We start from the raw sequence: 24,725 nt of genomic DNA on the forward strand, positions 1-24,725 counted from the left end.
TTCAGTGGTCCTTGATTCAGGCCTTAGGGAAGATTTATGAAAGATGCTGTAGTTTTATGCACAAAATAGTGGCAAGTTATTTTTAATCTCTGTTAAAGAAAAGAATGTACATTAAACATAAGTACTTGGCAGGGGCTCTCAATTTATTATCTTGTATCTGCATATGCCAAATGAACTGTTCAATCACCAGATTCCAGATATCGTGTTGTGCAACACAAATCGTTTTATTCAACGTCCAAATGCAGATTCTTCTTTCATTCTACAGGGCACATGTCGATTCCCTTTGCACAGATACAGCATGTGAAGCAGGAAAGCACAGAAGCCCTAGAGGAATTCAGCAGCATGATGCTAGAAATATGAAAACAATTGCCTTGAAAATGAAGATTTGATTTCATTTCTCTCAAAATCACTTACAATTTTGAAATGTTAGCTCCTGTGCAGACTTCTTTACATGCTGGGGTTAATACTTTCTCTGGAGCACCCGGCAAAAATCTGGAATAACATTACTGATTTCACTACCAATTGCCTTTGGGGGTCAATACTGCAGTTCCTTTACCTTTACCAAGATTTACTGAGAAGAATTTAACCATTGATATGACTCTGATCCTACTCCTGTTAAAGTCACTGGAAAGACTTACATAGCCCCCACATTGGAGTTGGATCAGACCTCACATTTTCAATAACACCAACTGAAGATAATTCTCTGAGGCAAGGATGTTTTTTTCAGCAAGTGGCTAAGTTGTTCTGATTTTCTTCTAATCATTTCGGTGAATGAAATGATATGATGTGCCAGCTAAATATAATCACTGTAGTCTGTTTGGTTATTTTCTTTCTTTTTATGCCAATTTTTTCAAAGGCACTCTGAGATAATAAAAATGAACTCTAAAATTGAAATGCTACATAAGATATAGTGAAATACATTTCAACATACATGCTTTGGCTTCTAGGTTGCTGCTTTATTTTATCAAGATTTTTGCTCTGTTTTAATTAAGTCAAATGTTGCAACTAATGTTGATCGGATTCATTTATGTCTTTGGTTAAGGCTAATTCATTGCACTTCACTGAATTTTATTTATTTTACAGGAACAGATGTTTTACTTTATTTTTCTCGATTGCTAATCTGAGTATCACTATTGACCTTTCTTGTATTGTTTGTATTTACTCCGAAGCAACGTTAATTTGTGATTTGATGCTAATTATACAGCTGTCACTTGTTATGTTGTGCACAAGATTAAAAAAAGTTACCCAGAGTTTATGTGCAGGAGGAGGGTTATACTTGCTCACTGTGGTAAACATCAGGTAATAAGGACCTACTGGACCAGAAAATCCTGAATCCTACTATATGCGCCATGTTAGAAAATCCCAAATATATCTGTTATGTATGTATTATATACATCCATTCCTTGCTTCATTATTTGGACTGACATTTTGCAATTCTTTTCAATCCCCTCTTTCTTCTAAGAATGTGTTCAGAGTGTTTTATGCTTTAATGGAGTAGCCTGGAAGAGAAACAGCAGCTCCATTTCTCAAGGAGGTTTGAAGAAGACTGACAGACAACAGCAAATCCTACATCCCAAGCTGACCATGCTGTTCAAATCAGGATTTGACTTCCAGAATGAAAAGTGATAAGCCAGAAGTCCAAAAAGACTGGAGAAGTTAATTGTGGAAGATGTTATTTGGTGGTTAAAGATGAACCCTCCTTAGATACAGAAGTTACACTATTTATAGGGAATGTTCTTACTTGAAGTGTAACTCTCATGTGTTTAGTAACAGAGAATAATTACCTTTTAAGATGAGCCCTGCAGCTAGAGCCTACACAGGAGTTGGGGACTGACCTCTTGAAATCAGCTAGACAGATCCTTGTAGGCATCAAAAACTGATTCATCTTTGCTGCGTTCAGGTCGGCATAGCTAACTCTCGCCCTTCTCTAAAACGCGGCAAAACAGCACTTTCGGCTACCACAAAAACTGGGTCATGGTACTGAAAAGAGTTAACAACTTAGTAATGCGGAGGGAGATGGAAAAAACCAGTTCTTCCCAGGTGCTGGTTTTGCTTTCACACATGCATCAATTTTGGGTAACGCCACACACACGTCGAAGTGCTAGCTGCTTCCTCCTCTTTCCCCTTAGAGATGGAGCCAAGAAGCAGTGGGGGAGCAGGAAGCTAGGACAAGGGTCATAGAGGGATCGAGGGTGAAGGCTCAAGTTATGGACTCCCACTCTTCAACAGGGGAAGGTAAGGGCTGCGTGGGCAGACTTGAGTGGCCAAGATACACTGTTCTGGAGCACCCCCTGATGGCCTCTGTGAAAACAGGCAGTGATTGAAAGGGACCTGTTGATGGACAGGACATGACAAAGTTTTGGCTCCACTGGCACAAAACTGGAACAATTCCACCCAAGTCGGAGGATCTGCTTGCTCTATATTCCCATTCAGGTGACAGGACTGAGGCTGCTGCTTCCCCTCCCTGAGGGAAGGAGTGTGGGCTAGTGAACAAAATAAAGAGAAGGAGTGGGAAGGAATTTAGCAAGATCTGACTGATCCCACCTGAAAACACACCACCGCATCCTCCCTTCAAGTCACTTCAAACAGATGCAAGTTGTAGAAGATACCGTCTAAAGCAGAGATGTCCAACATCCAGCCTGCAGGCCAGGTCCAGCCTGTGAAGCCATTCCCTCCAGCCTGCTGGCCTCCTGGCAGGCCAGGAAATTTTGGAGCAGGACTAGTGGAGGGGCTCACTGAACACGGCCATTGGTAGCAGGGTCTGTGCCATGACTGCGTGCCCTACTGCTGCCAACCGAGCCACAGCCACAGCCATTTGCCCTGACACCACTTGCCCTATGGATGTGGCCTGCAAAGGGCCCCGTGGTCCAGATCCAGCCTAGGGCTTGAGTTGAATTTGACACCCCTGATCTAAAACCATCAACTATATCCAGGGCAGGCAAGTTTTCAGGTCAGTATTAGATCTTCTGCCAGCTGAGATGCTGTGAAAACCCTTTGGAACAAAGCTCTTGTCACTTATATTGCAAGCCAAGCTCGCGCAGCATCTTCCTGCCGGGACAGTTTATCCAGATTTCACTCCAGCATTGACAGCAGTTTTCAGCTGTGCTGCCGCTAGCAAAATGCATGTCCAAACAGTGGTAATACTGCATAGTGCTACGCAAGAGGCCACCCTGAGCTGCTATGCTTATGCCATCACTCCCCAGCCACCTGCCCCCTTGGGGAGAAGGATGTGCTCTACGTGGAAGTCCAAGCCCCTGCAGCACAGGAGGCTGCCTGGCGTTGCAACTCTGCGGCAGCAAGCTTCATCCACCAAGGAAGGACGCTCAGTCACACACATCAGTTTTAGCAACTCTTGAACATTACTTTGCGAGTTGCACTTGGATGGGGCCTAGAAAGCAGTGCTAGCCTTGTCACGGTGGGAGAGCTGATGGCCAAGACAAGTTGTGCTAGGTTCCCAAGTTCAACTAAAGCTGTTGCTTTGTCTGGGACACTTATACAGCCCCCATAATTGTACTGTCCCAACACCCTGCACTTGCTAATGTATTTATCCTCACACTTCAGTAAGGCTGGGAAGAACCATCAACTCCAGCTCCCCTGGCAGGCTGTACCAGAGCTATGGACCACAGAAGTCTGGGCTGCTCTAGAGCTAGATGGGTGAACTTGAAGGACACCAGGAAAGAAACTTTTAGGCTGCTTGTACATATGATGAAAATTGTACGTGAGGTCTTGGGGATTTAAATGATTCTGCATCATCATAAATTAATCCCCATCCCGATGTAGTTTAGTTTGCGATGACACAACTTGGATCAGTGCAGCCATTAATCGCTCACGTGTACAGGTTAATTCACTGAATGCCATATGGTGAACCCCTTTGTCCATCAAGTGTCACTACAATTTTTGTGTAGTGAGCCCCCTTGTCCCTCCAGTGTCAATACAATTTGCATGTATTTCTGTGTAATGAATGTTTTAAGACACCAGCGGGGAGCCCTGGTAAACCCCACTGACTGGCGCCCAAACTTGCACCACTCGCAGAGCATAGCTCTTGCATGCCCTGCAAAAATCCTCAGACTTTGCCCAGCAACCCTGGTGAGGAACCCCTGCTCCCATCCAGCCTGCACCTCCAAAAATCCCTTTTCAGCCTGCTGCAGGATGTCTCCCTAATGCCATTAATTTGCTCACCAGCTTTACGTAAACTTAACAAGCGAAGTACTGTGAGCCCGCATGACCATTAAGCACGCCCACTTTAGAATAGCGAGTGATTTCTGCCAGCATTTGTTCCCTTGTGGGCTATGTCTGAACTGCTGAGCAGTGTCCTGCTGGGAGCAGCATCTTGACAAACAGGTCGCTGGGTAGCCTGCCATGCCCCAACTGGGAGCCTGGGGGTGCCCAGAGCAAATGGTGGCTGTGGCACACTCAGTTCAGGGCTCATTGGGTAGCCTGCTACTGTGCCATGCCATACACAGGGCCAAAAGACCTAGCAGGGCTAATAAGATGTCCAGAACAAGTATGCCCATAAGAAACAAATTTGGTATTGATGCAGAGCTCCCCTTCCTGCCTTGACCCTGACTGGCACCAGCATGTCCAAAGTCCAAACTTTATCCAGCAACAACAGGGTGGCAGGGGGGTGAACTTCCCTTGGCCCTGTCACCTCAAGACTTATAAATTGAGCTAATAGCTCCGCGGGCTACCCCTTATTGATCTGAGATGTCTGGTGGTGGGAGAATGAAGCAGACCAGGGCATGTAGGTCTAGGCCCAGTTGGACCTTTGCAGAAACAAAGAGCTTGGAGAGGGTGCTTGGGGATCCTGAGGTTGCACACCAGTTTGCCTGCAGCCAACTGGCACATCTACCTTGATGTTGCCAGGACAATGGGTGATCAGGGGCACAAAAGGACCGCGGTCCAGTGTCACGTCAAGGCAAGGATGCTGCGGACTGCTTTCTGCAGGGATGTCGCCAGAGCACAGTGGCAGGGCACCCCACTGCATGACGTGGCCCATTACAGACACTTCCATCTGCAAATGAAGATACTGGATCGCCATGAATGCACAGGCACAGAGAGGTCTCCAGGGCATCCTCACCTGCTGAGACATCGCCAGCCACTGCTGTGACTCACGGGGGCTCCAGCGGAGAAAGCAGCAGCAGGGTCCTAGTCGTGTCACCTGCTGCTTCTGAGGAGGAGGCTAGCCCATGGAGCTCAACCTCCACACCTGGTATGTGAGACCCCAGGGACCCTTTAAGTCACCTGTCACCTGAACCGGCAGCTGCGATTAGGCTGGGCTGTGAGGTGAAGAGGGGGTGGGGGCGGCATAGGGCAGAGTTTTAAAGACCGTGGGAGTTAGTGAGCCGTGCAGGGAGGTACAGGGCAGAGAGGCGCATCGGTGGCCAAAGCAGATGGGCACTTGTTTGCAGCCACTCAGGGCCTGCTACTACCTGCAGCCAGGCACCCTTTTTCGGTCATTTTGGGCCAACCACTTCTTATCCGCTCACAAGATTCACTGATGGGATAATGGGAGCTGTTCAAAAAGAGCGTGGCAACCTCACACCCACCTTTCTTCCACGGCCCTTGTTGGATTGGAGGAGCTTGCTGGGGTGATACCTCATGGCAGGTCTAGTCATTGTACCACTAAGCGCTATTATCTGCAGCCCTGGGCAGATCATGGGTTTCTGGGGTCATCGGACTCCACAGGGTTTTACAGGAGGGGTGGTTACAGGAACCCGAGCTGCTTGGGAACGTAAGCAGCATAGCTGTTATAATGCTAATGACCCTATTCAAAAGCCCTCTGTAGTAAACCCGCTTAGTGCAAGCAGGTTGTGCTCTGAGCAAAAATGTTTTCTGCATAACAAGCTCGTCTCACTGACTCCTGAGGGAATCTGCAAGGAGAACCAGATGTGTTGGAAGAGCTGGAGGTGTCCAACGGGAGAATGGAGGCACTCAGAGATACTCTACTGAGCGCAATGCAGGCTACGATGGGTCTTCTACAGAGGTGCCAATGCAAGGTAGCAGCTTCTCATGCCTTGCTACACCAGTCAATGGGCCGTGAGCTGGAGTCCGATAACTGAGAGCAAGCCGTGGATCTCAAGGATGATAGGGTTTTGTGGATCAACCTACAGAGCAACAATCGCAAGGCCTGGGGCCACGAGAGCAGCTCTGACTGGTGGGAGCGCATCGCACTGTCGACTTGGGATGATCAACAGTGGTTTGAGAGCTTCCACATGAGCAGGAACACATTTGTGCACATAGTCTTACTGCTGCCATTGCACACTGAACACCAGGACACTATTATACATCACCCCATCACACCAAAGAAGAGGGTGTGCCACAGCCATCATGCAGCTGGCCACCCCCACTAGCCTCCGCTTCATCGGGAACCAGTTCGGCATGGCTCCCTTCACAGCCAGGGTGGAGATATGTGAAGCATGCTAGCTGCTGCAGGACATTGTGGCAAACAGCATCATCCGACCCCATGTTCCCAGGGAAGTTGTTGAAGGCTTCAAGGCCATGGGGGTCCCTAACCATGTAAATGCATTGGACAGCACACGCATCCCGGTCCTATCCCCATGTCAGGGGAGCCAGTCGTTCACCAACAGGGTTTTGCCTTGGTGATCCTCCAGGCAAAGCTGATCACTGAGGATGGTTCCCTAACCTTTATACAGGCTAGGCAGGCATGATGCACGTCTTTTGAAACTCACCACTGCCTAGTATGATGGAAAAAGGACAATACGTGCCCCGGGTCACTGATGCAGTGATTCCGGGTGTTGCCGTGCCTCCACTTATCATCGCGGACACAGCTTACCCCCTTCTGCCTGGCTCATGAAGATATATGGAGGACAAGTTACTGACTGGATGACTATTGCATGAGCCTTTAACTATCTGAAAACATAGTGGAGGTCACTGAACTACAGGCTCAAGGTGGGGCCAGAAATCATTACGGCATTCATCATGGCAGCCTGTGTGGTCCACAATATTTGCAAGACCAGGAAGGAGGTATTCAGCAAGTCCTGATCTGATGAAAAGTGGGAGGCAGCAAGCAAAGACCTGGACAGGCAGGGCATGTTGCCCCCTATGACTAGCATGCAAAGGCTGGTCAGGGAGCCATTGTGCAAAACTGCCTGGCCGCACACATTCTGGTTGCTGCGGATGGACAGGGTGCTCTGTAGGCCACCAGTCAATCAGCACCGAACGCTAGACCATTCAGCAGTTATTGTTCGATGTTTCTATAAATAAAATTAAAAATATTGTTGCACACTTCTGTCCGTCTCATAAGCACATTATCTTTATTGGGAGAGGGAGGCAGGCAGGCTGCGGTGATGGGAGGGACCAGGGAGCCGGAGAGGGCTGAAGTCTACAGGTTTTCCTTTGATCTGTGTATATGGGGGGTGAAATGTGGCAAAGACATTAAAATGCATTACCTACCATCGGTCACATTAACTCAATGCCCAATATGCATGTGAAGAAATAAGAAATTAATTGGGTGCCAATTCATGCACATTATTATAAATGCTCAGAGAATTTCAGCACCCTGTTGGGAGAGGGAGGAAGTGATAATGAAGCCGCTTTCTGCTCCCAGGTGGGCAGGGAGGGTTTGTCTAGTCATAAGGCCAGGGTCTCTTCTTAGCCGAGGAGGAGCCTGGATGGTTGATATGCGGATTTGAATTTGGTGGGTAAAGCATGGGGGACAGCCTGAGGAAACCAGCACCTGGCGGGCTATGGGGACACAAACCCAGAGATGTGGCAAACAGTGTCTGGAGAGGGAAGGGAAACAATGAATGACATTAAGACCCCCAACAGTGGATTCACACACAAAAAGGTTTACTTGAAGACATAGAAATAAGAAAATAAAAAATAAGACATTAAAAAAAAAAAAAAGATAGGAATGAAAAGAAGAAAATAAGAATAAAAAATTTTTTAAATACTTGTGCAAAAAACATTATTTTTCATTAAATAATGCGTGTAAAAGTATGTGTAAAAATTAATTAGATTAGTGAAACTAATGAAATAACACTTAAGTAAATCAATTAAATTAAACATGGAGGATGCGTCTACTGTGTGGACTGGAGAAGAATTACAGGTTCAATTCCCATAACAATGACAATTAAAAGATGACCATTGTCACACCCGGCTGTGAAGGGCTGAGCTCTTCATTCCAGACCCAGGCCTTTGGGGAAGCAGCTTGATGGCAGAGGAGCAATGACAGCTTCCACTTACCACAATGGTTTTGAGTTTTGTGTTTTGGAAAATAAGGCCTAAAAATGGGTTTAAGGATCTGGCAGACAACAAAGCCCATACAGTAGCCTTAATACATACCACTGAGAATCTCAGTCCAGGAAAGTGCTGCATATTTACAGCAAACCATTACACAAGCCCACCTAACTATAAAAATATGAGTATGTATGAATATGAAGGCTTGTTATTGCCTCCTTTGATTAGAGTCCATCACATGATTAAGTACAAAGACTCAGGATAACATCTGTTATTTTGGGAAAGTAGCCATTTGATTTAAAGCTAGCCAAACTCCAAAGAAAGTAGCAATTTTCTTCCCCACCCAAAGACCTCACTTTAGAAAGCAGAATGCCTTTATGCTCCTTCAACATAGCATTTTAAATTTAAAAAAAACCCCAAATAAAGAGCCCAAAACCTCAGGCCTCTTCTATGCCAATATATTATCTTACAAACTGTTCCTATAGAATCAGGCCTGTGGGAATCAATAATATTCCACTGTCATCACTTTATTGGAAACACTATCATAGGCCAGTTTTTTCAGTACAAAACCGCATTACTATTTTTGAAGAGGCGGGATGGGTGCGCAGGCTTATGGTGACTAAAATAGCTCCTTTCTGCAAAAAGGAAACTCCATCTTACTGATATACGCCATTTTTAGGCGCGCACACAGTTTCAGTTTCACAGATTTTACATGTGAGTGGCTAAGCAAACAGGTGGGCTCCAACACTTAGTTAAATTTCAACATACTTGATTTTTTTTTCCACCCCCCCCAATGTCAAAAATGAAGTAGTGGATTGAGCCCGGGTGACACTGGCAGCATGAAGTCTCACTTAAAGTCCTTCAAACTATGCAAACAAAGGAAGATTGTCAGCTGATGCATACTGTCATAGTCCTAGTGAAGTTGATTTATCCCAGCTGAGGACTTAGCTTGCTATTTATTTTTTTAAAAATGACTTCGAAAGGCAAAAATTCCTGGCATTAGAGTTCTTTATTTCAGATCATATAACAAACCAAGTGATGGCATTGTTGACACAGCACCATGCAAAGACATGGAATACAATATATTAAATGAGTACCTTGTTCGCCTGCTACATTTGCATTCAGTTCAGGCAGAAAGACTCAGTTTTCCACTGCGTTCTGCTCTAAACTTCCCTGAATCAACAGCTGTGAAGCCCGATTTATTGCCTTCAATCCTGACCAAGTGGATTTGCCACTACTGCAAGACACGCTGCTAATTTTTCAAATGCTTCCATAAAAACTGGGTTAAGGCTCCCAGCTTTGCCCTTGTTCACACTGATGTCCATCTGATGCAACTCCATTGATTCAAACAGACCTCCACTAATGGAAGCTACATGGATTGGCAGGAGTGTAACACAGCAGACTTTGGCCCAGAGGAACAAAGTCACCTCTGTGCAGAGGATCAGACACAGGTTCATGTACCACATGTCCCAGCATTAAGGGACACATTGACCGTGGCCTCCCTCTGCCCAGGGGTGATTGTCACACACAGAAAATAACTAGGCAGTCCATACAATTAAAACCCAGGATATAAAAAATAAAAAGGCATAAAACACAGAACCAAACAGGTTCCAAATAAGGCATCAGCAGATCCAAACTGGCTATGCTCGTATTATGTGCCTCATTCTTCATTCTTCTCCCTGGCAAACAACAGAAGACAGACTTGTGGTCACCTCACTCTAACCCCAACACCATAAGAGCAACCAGATGGGTTCAAGTTCCATAAAAAAAGTGTCCTTTTTGGTAAACGTTTCTCAAAAATAAATACAAAAGTGTTAAAGCAATTTTGGTTCAAATTATTTTTTTTAAAAAAGAACATTCCTGTAAAGTAAAAATATATAGATATATAGAAATAGAATATATTTGTTTAAAAAAAAAAAAAAGAGAGAGAGAGAGAAGAGAGAAAGACATTCAGTATCATATCAGTGGATTCGGTTGACATTCAAGCCATCCTCTTCTGTCACGACGGTCACTCGTTAAGGCAAAATCTCAGATTGGCATTGATGACAGCAGCCGAGAATTGGCCAAAGGCAAAGGGGAGAGCGTGGCTGACCGGTGTCAGTGGCTCGGTCTCTCACGCATGCGGACAGAGCCATCCTCCATTCCAAAGTAAACTGCTTCCGCCATGTTGATGAACAGGCCCGTTTCCACCACGCCTGGGAATGGAGAAATCACAGGCAAGTTAGTGATCTCCTGGTCTAACCCTGTATGCTCTAGTCCTTTCATGTTAGGTACTGAACCATTATTCATTAACACGACATGCAAAGTCTACCATCCTCATGATGCTAAGCTTCCCAGCTACAGGCAAGCCTTCTGTCCTTAAATTACTGGGCATAAGCCAACCTAAATTTGAATGGGAATAGAAGGGGGTAATCTACTTCCCTTGAGACAGGCTATGCCATTCACTCATAGAAAATGAGGGTTGGAAGGGACCCCAGGAGTTCATCTACTCCACACCCCTGCTCAAAGCAGGACCAACTCCAACTACATTATCCCAACTAAAGCTTTGTCCAGCTGGGCATTGAAAACCTCCAAGAATGCAGCTTCCCCCACCTCTCTGGGTAACCTGTCCCAGGATTGACTAATCTCCTAGTGAGAAAATTCTTCTTAATATCTAACCTAAACTTCCCTTGCTGCAACTTGAGAGCGTTGCTCCTTGCTCTGCCATCACTGAAAATAGTTCAGCTCCATCCTTTTCTGAACCCTACTTCAGGGAGTTGAAGGCTGCTATTTAGTCTCCTCTCAGTCTCCTCTTCTCTAGACTAAATAAACCCAGTTCCCTCAGAAGTCATGTGCCCCAGCCCCTGAAACCATTTTTGTGATCCTCCGCTGGACTCTCTCCAATTCGTCCACATCTTTTCTATAGTGAGGGCCCAAAACTGAACACAGCTCTGTAGATGTGGCCTCAGTGGTGCTGAACAGATTCAAAGGGTTCTTGCACCCTGTCCTGGACCAGAGGCTACTAGGTAGTAACACCGCTCCAAAGCAGGCCGCTGACGCCATGTGGAAGGACAGTCCTGTCTTACAGGCGCAGCTGACTGCACAACACAGTCACCCGTCCAGCACTTGTCACCGTAAAGCCCCGTTTTCAGTTGCTTGTGACCTTGCCAAACAAACATTTGGGCATAAATGTTCCATGCTGGCTTTCTGCCTCCTCTAAGATTTTCTGGGGAAAATGAGCCAAAATGCTTTAGTCATTTTCAAGAATGAAGGTAGGGCAATATACCTTATTTTACCAACTTTGAAAACATGCTGGCCACCTTTCCTTGAACATCACTAGCATCCCCATGCTTCAGAGCACAGGCCTGAAACCAGGCACCTAGGAATTTGAATGTAAGGGGATGCACCTTTGCCAGCTATGTGAACCCAGGCCAAAATCTGACCAAAGCTCTGAGACCTTGAGGAAAGAAACCTGCTGTTCACACATAGTTCACAGAGACTTGCTGGAGTTCAGCAGCTAAACCCTTAGAAGACTCCAGTCTTACTAAGGCAGCTTGAACCTCACAACCCCAAAGCATGCATCATCCGCACAGGGCAAGCAAGATGCTTTCAGCCCCAGCCTACAAGGACTCAGATGGACTTTTCCAGTACAGGCTGCTGCTCTGGGATGGGATGGGACTGAGATCAGGGGCTGGTCTCTGAGGTGCTCTCTGGGATCATCTGCTGACAACTGGGTAGTGAAGAAGAAGCAGCTGTTTGATTCAAATGCAGAGGGGATGACAAATCAGATCTACAATATTGTAGAGGGAGGCCAGGAAAGTAGAGTCTGGAAGGGGAAAACGGATTTATTGGGTAGGACTGGGTGCTAGAAGGGACAGGAAGGTGTCAGTGGCGGACTGGGTGAGGGGACGAGATGAGGAGCAAGGGGCAGTGGACCAGTGACTGGCTGGGCAGAGATCAGGACATGGATCTGGAGCAGGCCTGGGCACAGCACTGGATTAGAAACCTGGGGAAAGAGCTAGTGGGAACAGAGAAATGAAATGAGATGACAGACTGAGGACTGAAGGAGAGAAATGGGACTGGGCTGGGCAAGAATGGAAAGGCCAGAAGCTGGAACTGGAAATTTAAAGGGAGAAGAATGGAACTAAGTGGGTAAGGAGACAGGGACCACATCAGCAGCCTGAAGTGTGGAGCTTCAACGTGACAAAATAGGGACAGCAGAACTGGAACAAGGGGCCAGGTAGGGGTTGAGGCGAGATCAAAACAGGGGCAGGTTGGAAGGGATGGGGACAAGAGTCCATGCCCAGGAAAGCGCACTCCACTCTAGGGCACAGAAAGCAACCCAGCATCCCAGTCTCATGGGTCCTATGCTCTCAGCCACCACCTGCATAGCCAGCTGGGGAAGCGTCTCCTTCCCCTCAGTGCTGCTCCACTGTCACTGGATACACCGTCACTCGCTCCAGGAGCTCAAGGGGCTCTATGTAACAGGTTTAAAGGGTCTAACCCCACGATTATCAGCCTGGAGTCTTGCAACAGAGCCTGGTTTTCTCAGCTGGTGTTTAGGTAACTAAGTAAATAAAATGTTCTTAAAACACCGGGGAAACATCATGCTCAAAATGCCTGTGCAAGCTCCATTATACCTCCTTGTGCAGTTGAGCTGTGATTTAATCTTTAGTCACATGAGCAGACGCCATCCTTTCTTCAGGATCCCCAGCTCATTCAGTGCAGAGGACAGGTGCACTGAAGTGACTGGAAGAGGTCTTGACTTGTCTCCCAAACCGCAGCTTTATTTGCTCCAGGCTTTGGAAGATGTGTAGAGAATAAGGCAGAGATTGCAGAAAGGATGGACTTCCTTCACCATGCAGCCTATGTCATTCCGGACAATCAGAATCTCCCCCCAGTGTCTGCTGTAAGTGTCCTATGCAGTGCAAGTCCAGACCCTTAAGCCAAACCTTTCCTGTCACATGCTCTCCATTTTCTGGCTACCTGACTTGGTACCCTGGGGCCTGAACTACAGAAGTGCCCAGGCATCCATAGCTACAACATCCCAAGTACAACAATGGCCAAGTACTCAGGTTTTCATAAGCTCATATTGGGCACTTAATATTCCTGACTTGGGTCTCTCACTATTTCTATTGTTGAAAAACATAGGAGGTCCAATCCACAGACTAGGATTTCAGCATGCTAGGTGCTTAGCATCTGTATCCACGTCACCACCTATAATGGGGAAGTTCCCACGCTTTTCAGGGGGGAAGAGGGTGAAAACAAACCCATTGGTAAAGTGCTGGAATACTGTAGCACAGAAGAGCCCAAAGAAATCATTCAGTCTTCAGAACAAGGTAATTGCCAGCAGTGAACAGGCCTTGGAGCCACTGAACAAAGGGAAAATAAAATACTGAATAGGTGCTCAACAGATGAGCCCAATCCTGGGTACTAGGTGAGCCAAGGGGTGTGGTGGGAGAAAATATTACAGTAGTCCATCATCAGGGACTATATTCAAACGCATAAGCAGACATGAGCTAAAGCCAGCTTGTCCAACAGACTAAATTCTGGCCTTCCCTAGCTAAGCACTTAGTGTTGTACCCTCAGTAATGTTCTTTTAACATGGGGGGAAGGGTATGAGCGGACTTGTTACAAAGGGATGCCTGAGGCCATCTGCAGTTGGCAAGGCTCTGCAATGCTGGAGTCCGGCTACAAGGTTCTCACCAGGCGCAGGGGCTACTTGCTGAGACCCCCCGCTGTCAGAAAGCCATATGCTCTAAAGCAGGCATCTGTACAATCAAACCCCAAGCTCATGCCTTACAGGACAAGTGGCACAAAAGGGCACAGGAAGAGAGGACAGGAGTAGCAGGAGTACTGTCAGTGAGAGCTCTTCGTTATAAGGCTCACATCTTCATAACCTTGAAATTTTACCTCTCCTGCCCTCGCGGAACTATGGGTTTTTCTTGAGCAGGGCATATTTCTGAACAGAGAATAAAGGCATTGTGAGCATAAAGGGAGATGGATACCAAAGGATTCTCCCTGCCAGTCCTGAAACCACCTAGCCCCACCTGTGAAATACTACACACAGAATTAGGGGGGAACTTTTCTTCCTAGTTACTTTAGTTTTGTTTTAGCAGCATCACTTCCTGAGGCTCAAGACTGACATCTACCGGCTGCTGGAAGCAAGTACAGAACGATATCCAGCTGTCCACGAGGCCTGAACAGGTCAAGATGGGTGAACTCCTGTGCCTGCTGAAGTTGATAATGATTAGGCTGCTGGTGTGTTGAGACTGACACCATCGCATCCATCAATTCAGTTTCTTTCTTCCTTTATACGCCCTCATCTATGGACCTATTGAATGTCTCTGGTCATAGATGTCAAACTCTGTGGGGCAAGGATGGTGTGTACAGTCAGTGTTCATACAGTGCTTGGGGCACTGGTCCATGTCTGGGCTCCTAGCCATCAGAGCCATACAAACGTACAATAACTGAAAGCACACGGAGTTTCACCATGGACTCCAACGGTGCCAGGTTTTTGCTTGTTACAGTTAATGGGATGCAATGGCAGAGAAGCGAAGGTCAGTAGCTAGATGTCCAGAGGTGCGAGCTCAAAGCTTTGCCCTGGGCTTGTGCCAAAGGCTGCCTCCAGTCAGCCCAGCTGTAAATGGTACCTCATTTGAATCAGAGGGTGAAGGCAACTGGGCATGATAGAAAAGCGCTTGCATTACCTTAAAGTCCAGAATGCCTCTGTCACCTCCTACCGTATCTCCACTAGAGGGCTCTGCCAAGCAGAACTATGCCTGCAAAATGAGCCCAAAGTGCATCTTGCCCACTGTTTATAATCTAGAAGCACTCCCTGCAGGAGTGCCAGTTGATAAGACTGGAAGATGTTCACTACTTTGCAAGTCTTGAGGTCCCAGGGGACATAATTCAAGATATCCTGGGCAGGAAAGGGAAGCAAGTCATAATGCGAGCCTTTATGCCAGGAAGAAGTTTAAGGGACAGGGAACTACTGGGGGAAATAGGAAGGTGGCAGAGTACAGAGGAGGCAGGAGGCAGAGGGTGTTGGCTGAGCCCAGGCAGGGTGCGGGCAGGAAAGCAGAGCAAGCTGAGTAAATTAGAAAGGGCAGCAGCCCAGGTCGTCAGGAGAGAGGACAAGAGCTTAATGAGAAGACAAAGGACACTGGGGGGATTCAAGGCAGGGAGGGAGAAAAAAAATAGATGGCTAGGGAGAGCCTGACTGGCAATTAACTTGAATGGGCCACAATTAATTTACAGATAATTGACTTGCTACACTGGACTGGGGGTGGATGGCCACCCCAAGGGAAACAGTACCACATTTCCTCTCTCATGCTTCACAGGTACTTGAAGCAGGACAATGGACTGGTACTTCTGTAGGATCCCAGGACAAAAAGGCTTTTTTCCCCCAGAAAAAAAGTTATGCTTGTTTACAGCCCAAGTTGGGCAACTCATGGGAGCCATTCACTCGAAATGAACAGTTCAAAGCATCACCAGTAAAGTAACAAAGGTCCCTGCACCAGTACAGGCTGCGGGCTGACTGGCTGGGCAGCAGCTCTGCAGAAAAAGACCTGGGGGTGACAGTGTACAATAAAATGGATATCACTCAGCAGTGTGCCCTTGTTGCCAAGAAGGCTAACAGTAAAGTGGGCTGCACTGGTAGAAGCGTTGCTAGAAAACCAAGGAAAGTAATGATTATTCCCCTCTATTCAGCACTGATGAGACCACATCTGGACTACTGTGTTCAGTTTTGGGCCCCCACTACAAAAATGATATGGACAAATTGGAGAGAGTCCAGCAGAGGGTGACAAAAATGGTTTGGGGGCTGGGGGACATGACTTCTGAGGAAAGGCTAAGGGAACTGGGCTTATTTGGTCTGGAAGAGAGGAGACTGAGAGGGAACTTGATAGCAGTTTTCAACTCCCTGAAGGGGGTGCGAAAGAGGATGGAGAGAAACTGCTCTTAGTGGTGGCAGGTGACAGAACAAGGAGCAATGGTCTCAAGTTGCAGCAAAGGAAGTTTAGGTTAGATATTAGGAAGAATTTTCTCACTAGGAGGGTAGTAAAACACTGGAACAGGTTACCCAGAGAGGTGGTGGAAGCTCCATTCTTGGAGGTTTTCAAAACCCAGCTAGACAAAGCTTTGGCTGGGATGATCTAGTTGGGGCTGGTCCTGCTTTGAGCAGGGGCTTGGATTAGATGCGACTTCCTGAGGTCCCTCCCAACCCTCATTTTCTATGATTCTAGGAGTGTGCTCACAGCAAAACCAGAAGTCACCACAGCCTGCTGTACCTATGACAGACTACACCACTGGGCCTCATTCAGTCTCAACTCTGAAGACAGAAGCAGGCTCCTTAAAGTCAATAGGACAACTCACATGCATTAGCACCAGAGTTTTAGGGATGTCATACAGCAGAGAACTCAGTAAGGTGGCACAGGGGCCCACACTGGAACGACAACAATTATATATGGGAAAGGGAGGCAGTAAAAAGCTACTGGCCCCACTAGGGACAAGCCTGGAGTTCTACAACCTGAATTAGAGCAGAAATCAAATGATCTACTTCTCTCTTCTGATCTGAAGAGGACCATTACAAAGAAATAGCCTAATGATGAGCTTAGTTAGATTGCAAATGGGAGACTTACCTTTTTCTCTCACATACCACTTGCCCCTAAATAAGTCACACACCTTGTCTGGGCAAGGCAGAATGAAAAAAAAAGATTTTTTCCAGAGTCGCAGCCAAGCACTGACCTTTGGAGCAGTGGCAAGGCCTACTCCGCACCTGGCACACCCTGCCTTTCCTGCTTAGGTAAAACCTTGCTAACCCGCTGCTACTGAGCTGTCAGCTCTGATGCTGAACAGTGGACTCCGTCTTCTATAAAAGTAGTGTCAATGCTGCCGTTACAACTATATTCTAGGTACCAGGAATAAAAGTTCCCTTGGAAGCACGCTTGGGTACCTTCTGCCTTAAGCTGCTTTACACGGTCGCTGGGTCTAACTGCTGTATCTGACTTTCCATTTCAGTAGTACATGAAGCAATTCTGTACTTCGAAAGAGTTTCAGAATCAACTTTCAATTATTTGCTTACCACCTTGAACAAATGCACTATACAAATTTTTGAAACTGTGCTGCCATTCAGTGGTGAATCTAGTTATTGCAGCTACTTCCATTAAGAAAGCAGCCATTCAATTCATGCAGACAAGTTTCTTCCTGGGACTTTTTGTTTTTCATCTGACAAAAAAGGTCACGTGGAAACTAGTGCATTCACCAGGGCCCTTGTTAGAGCTACACAAGAACAGAGAAAAAAAAGATCGAACAGTCCTGAATGTTTTTTTCCTCAATGTAATTGGGTGCCCAAAGCGTCATCTTCCTCAAGTTCAACCATCACCTGATGTTGCAGCCCTGTTTCTAGCCTGTATATGCTCTTCTAAACTTAGGATGGGATTTCCCCAAGCATTAACTGGTGCAGCCTCCAGTATGGACACAATTACCCCAGCACAGCTTACTTGCTTACTGCGGAGCAGCTGCGCTGGAATAAGCACTGGTGCACTGATCAGCTCTTTGGTGGTGGTGAAGTTAAAAGCAGTAGAAATAGAAGAGTTCAGATGAGCCCCTCTGATCCTCAATGAAACAGTCATCACAGGCAAGTCTGAAAATCTCACTCCTGCGTGTCCCACTCCTGTGTGTTTCCATCAAGTCTGGTCTACAGAGGTAGTAGAGGAGGAACTGCTGCTCTTAATGAGCTTACAAGGATTTATCTAAAAGCACTGCTCTGAATTTATACCACTGCAAATGAAAATTCACTCAGGCTTTAAGGCTCCAAGTCAGCAAGATGCCTGGACACTGGCCTGAGTGAATGTTGCTTAGTCCAAGCCCATCAGCCCAAACTACATTTGATCTTAGCCAAAAGGACACATGACTAGTCTCACTGCAATCACATTCTTAAAGTTTGGCATGTGCCTCTGTTCCTTGCAAAACTAGGGCATAAGGACCTGAATGAACAGAAAGCTCTAGCCTCAACAGGTCCTTTTGCTGCTTCACTAGAAGTGACCAAATAAAACCCCTGTGTAGATGAAGTTATAGCAGGACATCTTATTCTAGTTGAGAAAGCAAAGTTAGCTGTTCCATTGCAAGTGAACTGGGGTTCAAAGCACCTTAAGTTTCAAAATACAGGACACACACACACCCAGCTACCCAAAATAGATAGTTTGGTATAACTTTTCCAGTTGGAACCAGAAGCTCAGAAGGGCTTTTTTAAACCAGAGAGACTACCTGGAATCATTTTGATAGCTGTGTTCACATCTTTCCACTTGTGGACCATGTCAAACTTCCAGTCCAGTATGAAATTCCCATTGTCCGTCACTACAGGGCCCTAGGGAAAAGGTTGCATTAGTTAGGGTTACCGTACATCCAGGTTTTCCTGGACAAGTCCTCTTTTTTGGCCCCCCCCTGCTGCATTGGGGCAGGTTTTTTAAATGCATGTCAAATTTCTGGGATTTCTTCTCCTGGTCCATTTTCAGCATGGCCACCCTTACACAGAACTACAGTTCCCAGAATACCTAGCACAGTACATGCATGATCAGGAGCTCAGTTCCTGATATTGCTTTGCTCCTCCCGTAGGAGCAGGGGGAGGGTGATCAGAGGCAGCAGGGAGAACAGAGTGAGGGGCACTGGCAGAGCTGGGGGGCAGGGGCTGCGGGTCCAGAATGAGGGGCACCGGTGGGGGGGACAGGGTATTGCTGTTTGGGAGTGAGGTGCAATGGCAGGGCTGGGGTCAGTAGGTCAGGAGTGAGGGGCAGCAGCAGGGCTGGGGGGGCTGTGAGGGGCAACAAAATGGGCAGGGGTAGGGCATCAGCATTTTCAAGAAGGGGAGGAAGGATCCAGGCAACTATAGGCCAGTCAGTCTCACCTCCATCCTTGGCAAAGTCTTTGAAAAGATTATTAAGGCTCATATATGCGAGAGCCCAGCAGGAAAAATTATGCTGAGGGGAAACCAGCGCAGGTTCGTAGCAGGTAGATCATGCCCGACTAATCTAGTCTCTTTTTATGACCAGGTTACAAAAACACCTGGACACAGGAGTAGGGGTTGATATCGTTTACTTAGACTTTAGTAATGCCTTTGATATGGTATCCCACCCCATACTGGTGAACAAGCTAAGAGGTGGTGACTTGGATGATTACACAGTCCAGGGGGTGGCAAATTGGCTAGAGGGTCGTACCCAGAGAGTGGTAGTGGATGGGTAGGTATCGACCTGGAAGGGCGTGGGTAGTGAGGTCCTGCAGGGCTCGGTCCTTGGACCAATAGTCTTCAATATCTTCATCAGTGACTTGGACAAGGAAGTGAAGTGTACTTTGTCCAAGTTTGCAGATGACACAAAACTGTGGGGAGAAGTGGACACACTGGAGGGCAGGGAACAACTACAGGCAGACCTGGACAGGTTGGACAAATGGGCGGAAAACAATAGAATGCAATTTAACAAGGAGAAATGTAAAGTGCTGCACCTAGGGAGGAAAAATGTGCAGCACACCTCCTGCCTAGGAAATGACTTGCTTGGTAGCACAGAAGCAGAAAGGGATCTCAGAGTCCTAGTGGACTCCAAGATGAACATGAGTCGTCAGTATGATGAAGTCAACAGAAAAGCTAACTGCACTTTATCGTGCATCAGCAGATGCCTGACAAACAAAACCAAGGAGATGATACTTGCCCTCTATCGGGCACTGGTCATGCCACAGTTGAAGTACTGCATCCAGTTTTGGTCACCACACTTCAAGAGGGATGTGGATAACCTAGAGAGGTCCAGAGAAGGGCCACTCATATGGTTAAGGGCTTGCACTCCAAGCCCTACGAGGAGATACTAGGGCACCTGGACCTCTTCAGCCTCCACAAGAGAAGGTTGAGAGGCGACCTTGTGGCTGCCTATAAATTCATCATGGGGGCAGAGAAGGGAATTGGTGAGGCTCTACTTCACCAAGGCACCCCTGGGAGTTATAACAAATAATGGCCATAAGCTAGCAGAGATCAGATTTAGACTGGACATTAGGAGGAACTTCTTCACAGTTAGAGTGACCAAATGCTGGAACGGGCTCCCAAGGGAGGTGGTGCTGTCCCCTTCAAGGGGAGGTTGGATGGGCATCTGGCTGGGGTCACCTGACCCCAGCATTCCTTCCTGCCCGGGGCAGGGGGTCCAACTCGATGATCTATTGAGGTCCCTTCCGACCCTAGCATCTATGAATCTATAAGCATGTCACTTGCCTCCCCACCATCATATTCCCTCTTTCTCCCTTCACAGGCATCTTCTCTTTTGGACCTGGAAATAAGGTAACCCTGCCATTAGTTAACCTTGCAGTGTCTTTTACATCCAGGTGTAAAGTGAGCTGCCCACACAGCTTTCCACTGAAAACAAAAACTTCCTGTGGGACATTAAAGTAAAGAAAGCAGCTATTATACAAATCTGTTCTTAATTATACAAATCTGCTCATTATGCACAAGAATTATATTCAGTGTACAAAATGGCACATGAATCTAATACAATGTGCATGTGTATCTGCATTTGGTGCACTGTGCCTTCCACCCCTCAATCCGACTGGGAGGCAAGCAAGTAAATACACTTGGAAACTGAATCTGCTCCCACTAGACTTCTCTCTCAGCTTCCGTGGTGCAAAAGAAGCTGTTAATGCAGGGCTTTCAGTTAATACCCTGCACATCCTATACAGAGAGGGAAAGGCACAGCTGATTAATTATCCAATTTAAGTTTGACAAAGGGAGTCCCTTTGCATAGACTAAAACCTTTTGATTATCTTAAAGCTGATTTGGGCAGTGAATCAAAAAACCTCCCTCCCACCCAGCATGTAGCAATGCCAGTTTGCTGAAAAAATGCAAAGGGCTGCCCTCCAGGAAGGGCTGGATCCAGGATCCAAAGACTATCCCTGCCCCACTAAAGCCAAAGCACTTGCCCAGCACTCCCTCAGGCTCAGAGGAAGTCATCAAGTCCCTTCCTGGAGGGAAAGTTGGTGGGAGCTCTAGGATGCGAGACCCAAAGGCAACATGAGCATATCAGAGTTTGGACTGGGGTTTTGCTGGTTGCAAATGCATGGGCTGGGATATCGGATGCAGGCTGCAATAAACTGGAAGCAGAGAAAGGCAGGGGAACAAGTGAGCATGGCCCCAAAGGGAACCATTCTTCCTGGGCATAGGTTGCTGGAGGAACAGCACAGGAGATTCAAAAGCAACCAAGACACCAGCTACTTGTTTCTACTGTATTTAGGGAAACAAACAAGGCTGCACCAAAAACACACCCAATTTTTATCCTCAACTCCTCATGAGAAGGGAAGTAATCCAAGAAGACCTTGAATTATGCCAACTGCTTTGGGACAAAGGGTGAAACAGAGCACTTTGTTAGGCAACACTTGCTCCTTTCAATCCTCAGTTATCACCTGAGGAGGTATGTCTACACTGTAGGGAAAAAAGCCTGTTAACCCAAGTCATTCAACTCAGGTTATAACACAGCAGCAGCAAGAAGAAGCCAGTCTGGATTTTGATTGGTGTTAGCAGCTCAAATTCAAATCCAGGGAAGCCTGGGGTTGAACCTGAACTGCTGACTCCAGTCAAGAACAGGTCTTTGGTTTCACCTTTCTTGTCCGGTATAGACATACCCTAATTCTGACAAAATGCCTGAGAAAATAGGGGTAAGTATTTAATTGATAAGGCAGTTAAGTCACAAAGAAGATAAAAGATTTTCTTAGGATTGAACAGTTGACTCACTACCACAGTCAGCATGGAAACACAAGAGGTTCTGGCTCCCAGCCACTTGGAAAAAGAGATTATATACAGCAGGAAGCCATGGCAGTGAAGTCCTCCCCAAGTTCCTAAAACTGAAGGGATGAAAATGAGTCTAGTATTCCCAGGGTACTGCTCTCCCTCAGATTGCTACCGATTCTGAGAAAGCTACAGTGTGCACCTGTTACAGAGAAAAGCTGCAAAACTCCTTATGGATAAGAGTCCTATAGACCTGAATATTTACTTTTATTGATGTCTTGCAAGGATACCTGAATATTAAATGAAAAATCTAGCATTCAGCATGTTTTGTGAAGAGTGGTATGAAAATCTAACCATGGGTCCATATGCAAAGGGAAGTCGTACAGTAAAATCTGTATCAGACCATTTCTAAAAAGAGTTATTGTATTATATGGAAATGACCATCTGTATTGCAGGAAAATTTGGCTATACCAAGACTCTGGATGGTCTGAAAAAAGTAACTATAAAGCACTGGGTGAGTCTTTCAAGGACAGCTCTGGATAAGGGTTTTGCAGTGTTATGTTACTGTTAGAGATATTCAGCATGAAGTTTAGACAACTGAAAACTGTCTGAACATTGTGGTAGATAGAATATCTGAGCAAAAAAAAAAAAAAAAAGGTTGATTGTAACAAAATGCTTCACACTCCTTCTCAATACACTGCTTTGAAATAACGGTGAGAAGTCACTGGTTTCCAGAGACACAGATTGTGAAGATTACTTCCCCAAGCCATGTTTCTCACAGATACTGGAGATAAACAAGACCTTACTGTGCCTAGGAAGGATGGTGAACCCAAACACGCCTAGAATAGGGCACGAATCCACACGTAGGCATATGCGTGTACACATACACCCCCATCCACCAGCCCCCATAGAAAGAAGAAGCCACCTTTTGGCATCTTAAGCACTATGATCATAAGGGACTGCACCTGATGACCCAAGAGGTCCCTTCCAGCCCTATGCTCCTGTTTCACCACACCCAGAACAAACTCACTGCTGAGAGAGCAGCTGGATAGAGACTTTTGTCTATACTTACTGCTTTGCTAACTGCCATCCTCAGCTCAGCAACACCACCAAACTTCTTTTCCAGGGCCCTGGTGACTGGCACATAGGCCATTGGGATGACTTCGATGGGGATTCCCTTCTTCCACCGCTCTCCAAGGTTCTTGGAATCTTTTCTAGGTGGAGACAGTTGGACACAGGATTAGTCCATCACCATATATTTAATGTCAGACTGGGTTTCACTACACATTAACACAGTAAGGCAGCTCCTCTCGGAGAAATTCATGCTGGCAGGGCCAGCTCAGTTAAGTCCTCAGAAAGCCACCAGTTTGAAATACTTGGGCAAAAATCTCTCTCCTTAATTTTCAAGGGTCCTACAGATTTAAGCAGAAGAGGGCAATTAACCCAACAGAAAGGTAATAACTAGCCACGTCAGAAAAAAGGGCACATCAGCCATCTACGTGAACTTGCAAAGACATGGGGGATGGTGAATTTTGAGGTGAGAGTGCTGCATAATTTGGGGGTTCTGGAGTTTTGCAATTAAAACCCGAGCCAAATTCAACTCACAATGTCACTGAGTCAAGGGGCAACCTCCCAATGACCACAGAAGCAGAACCATGAGACTACTCAACGAATAGGCTCACTGAATTTGACTATGGCTGAACTTGACCCTCTGTCTCCACCTTGTAGGGATAAAATCCAGCACATTTCACCTGTAGTCTGCAATAACAATGAAGCATTTGGCATAGCCTGCAACAATCTTCTCCTGTGTCAGACAGCCTCTGAAAGCAAAGTGAGAAAACAAACACATTAAATTGGACCTTGTCATGGCTGGATGGCTGAAATAAAAAAAAACAGCTCCCCAGAATACGAGACAAGATGAGTTAAGCTCCTTGATCCAATGCAAATTCAAGTGCTTCTGAAAATTAGCAGACCAACAGCCCCGTACCATGAGGTTGGGGGGAGGGAGGCTCATAGCTCATTTCCAACATAGGAGACAGTCTCTGTCAATTCATGCAGGGGCAAAGACACCACAGACAGACGACTGTCCTTCCTCATTCTGTAGGTAGTCTGACCAGGTGTAGGGTAAGAAACAATACTGGAATAGGACAGAGGAACCTTCATGGCTAAACCTGCCACAAGGGAGGACCTGGACTGGGAATTTTCAGGCCAGCTTGCAGAGGCACTTAAGGCAAGGGTTGTTATGGGTGATTTAAATTACCCGGACATCCTCTGGGAGGAACAGTCAGCCAGGTCGGACCGTTCCAGGAGGTTCCTGGCCGAGATACAGGACCTCCACTTAATTCAGGGGGTGCAGAGTTCACCAGAGGCAATGAATGCCCTGTTGGACCTGGTCCTGGCCACAAGCAACAACCTCGTAAGGGGCTTCCAGGTTCTTGACCACCTGGGTGATAGCGATCATCGCTTGCTGGAATTCACCATCCAGCACAGGCTGTCAAGGGCCTGCAGCAAGGCGGTAGCCCTAGACTTCAAGAGGGCCAACTTCAGCAAGTTGAGATTAGTAGGAGGGGCGCTGGGGTTCTCAACAGCAGGGAAACTCTTTGAGAAGATCATCAAGGAGAACATCTGCAATGGGCAACCAGCACGGTTTCATTAGGGGCAGGTCATGTCAGACCAACCTGATTGCCTTTTATGATCAGGTCACAAAAGCATTGGATGCAGGTGTCGCCGTGGATGTAGTCTTTCTACACTTCAGCCAGGCCTTTGACACCGTCTCCCACCCCATCCTCATTAA

At 46.6% G+C, this 24,725-nt stretch overlaps 1 protein-coding gene across 1 annotated transcript in view; it reads right to left on the reverse strand.

Annotated features, from left to right (window-relative positions):
* Window positions 1–9,189: 9,189 nt before the first annotated feature.
* Window positions 9,190–24,725, reverse strand: part of RPIA (ribose 5-phosphate isomerase A) — a 30,302-nt gene continuing 14,766 nt past the window's right edge. The window contains exons 6-9 of the mRNA XM_019553337.1: window positions 23,683–23,751; window positions 23,004–23,145; window positions 18,448–18,547; window positions 9,190–10,394 (exon numbers count right to left, since the gene is read on the reverse strand). Coding sequence (XP_019408882.1) covers window positions 10,297–10,394; window positions 18,448–18,547; window positions 23,004–23,145; window positions 23,683–23,751 — 409 coding nt within the window. The 3' untranslated portion in view covers window positions 9,190–10,296. The remainder of the gene's footprint in view (window positions 10,395–18,447; window positions 18,548–23,003; window positions 23,146–23,682; window positions 23,752–24,725) is intronic.

This window comes from Crocodylus porosus, unplaced genomic scaffold, assembly GCF_001723895.1.
Source record: "Crocodylus porosus isolate Cpor-Errol unplaced genomic scaffold, CroPor_comp1, whole genome shotgun sequence".
In the NCBI taxonomy this organism is placed as follows: Eukaryota; Metazoa; Chordata; order Crocodylia; family Crocodylidae; genus Crocodylus; species Crocodylus porosus.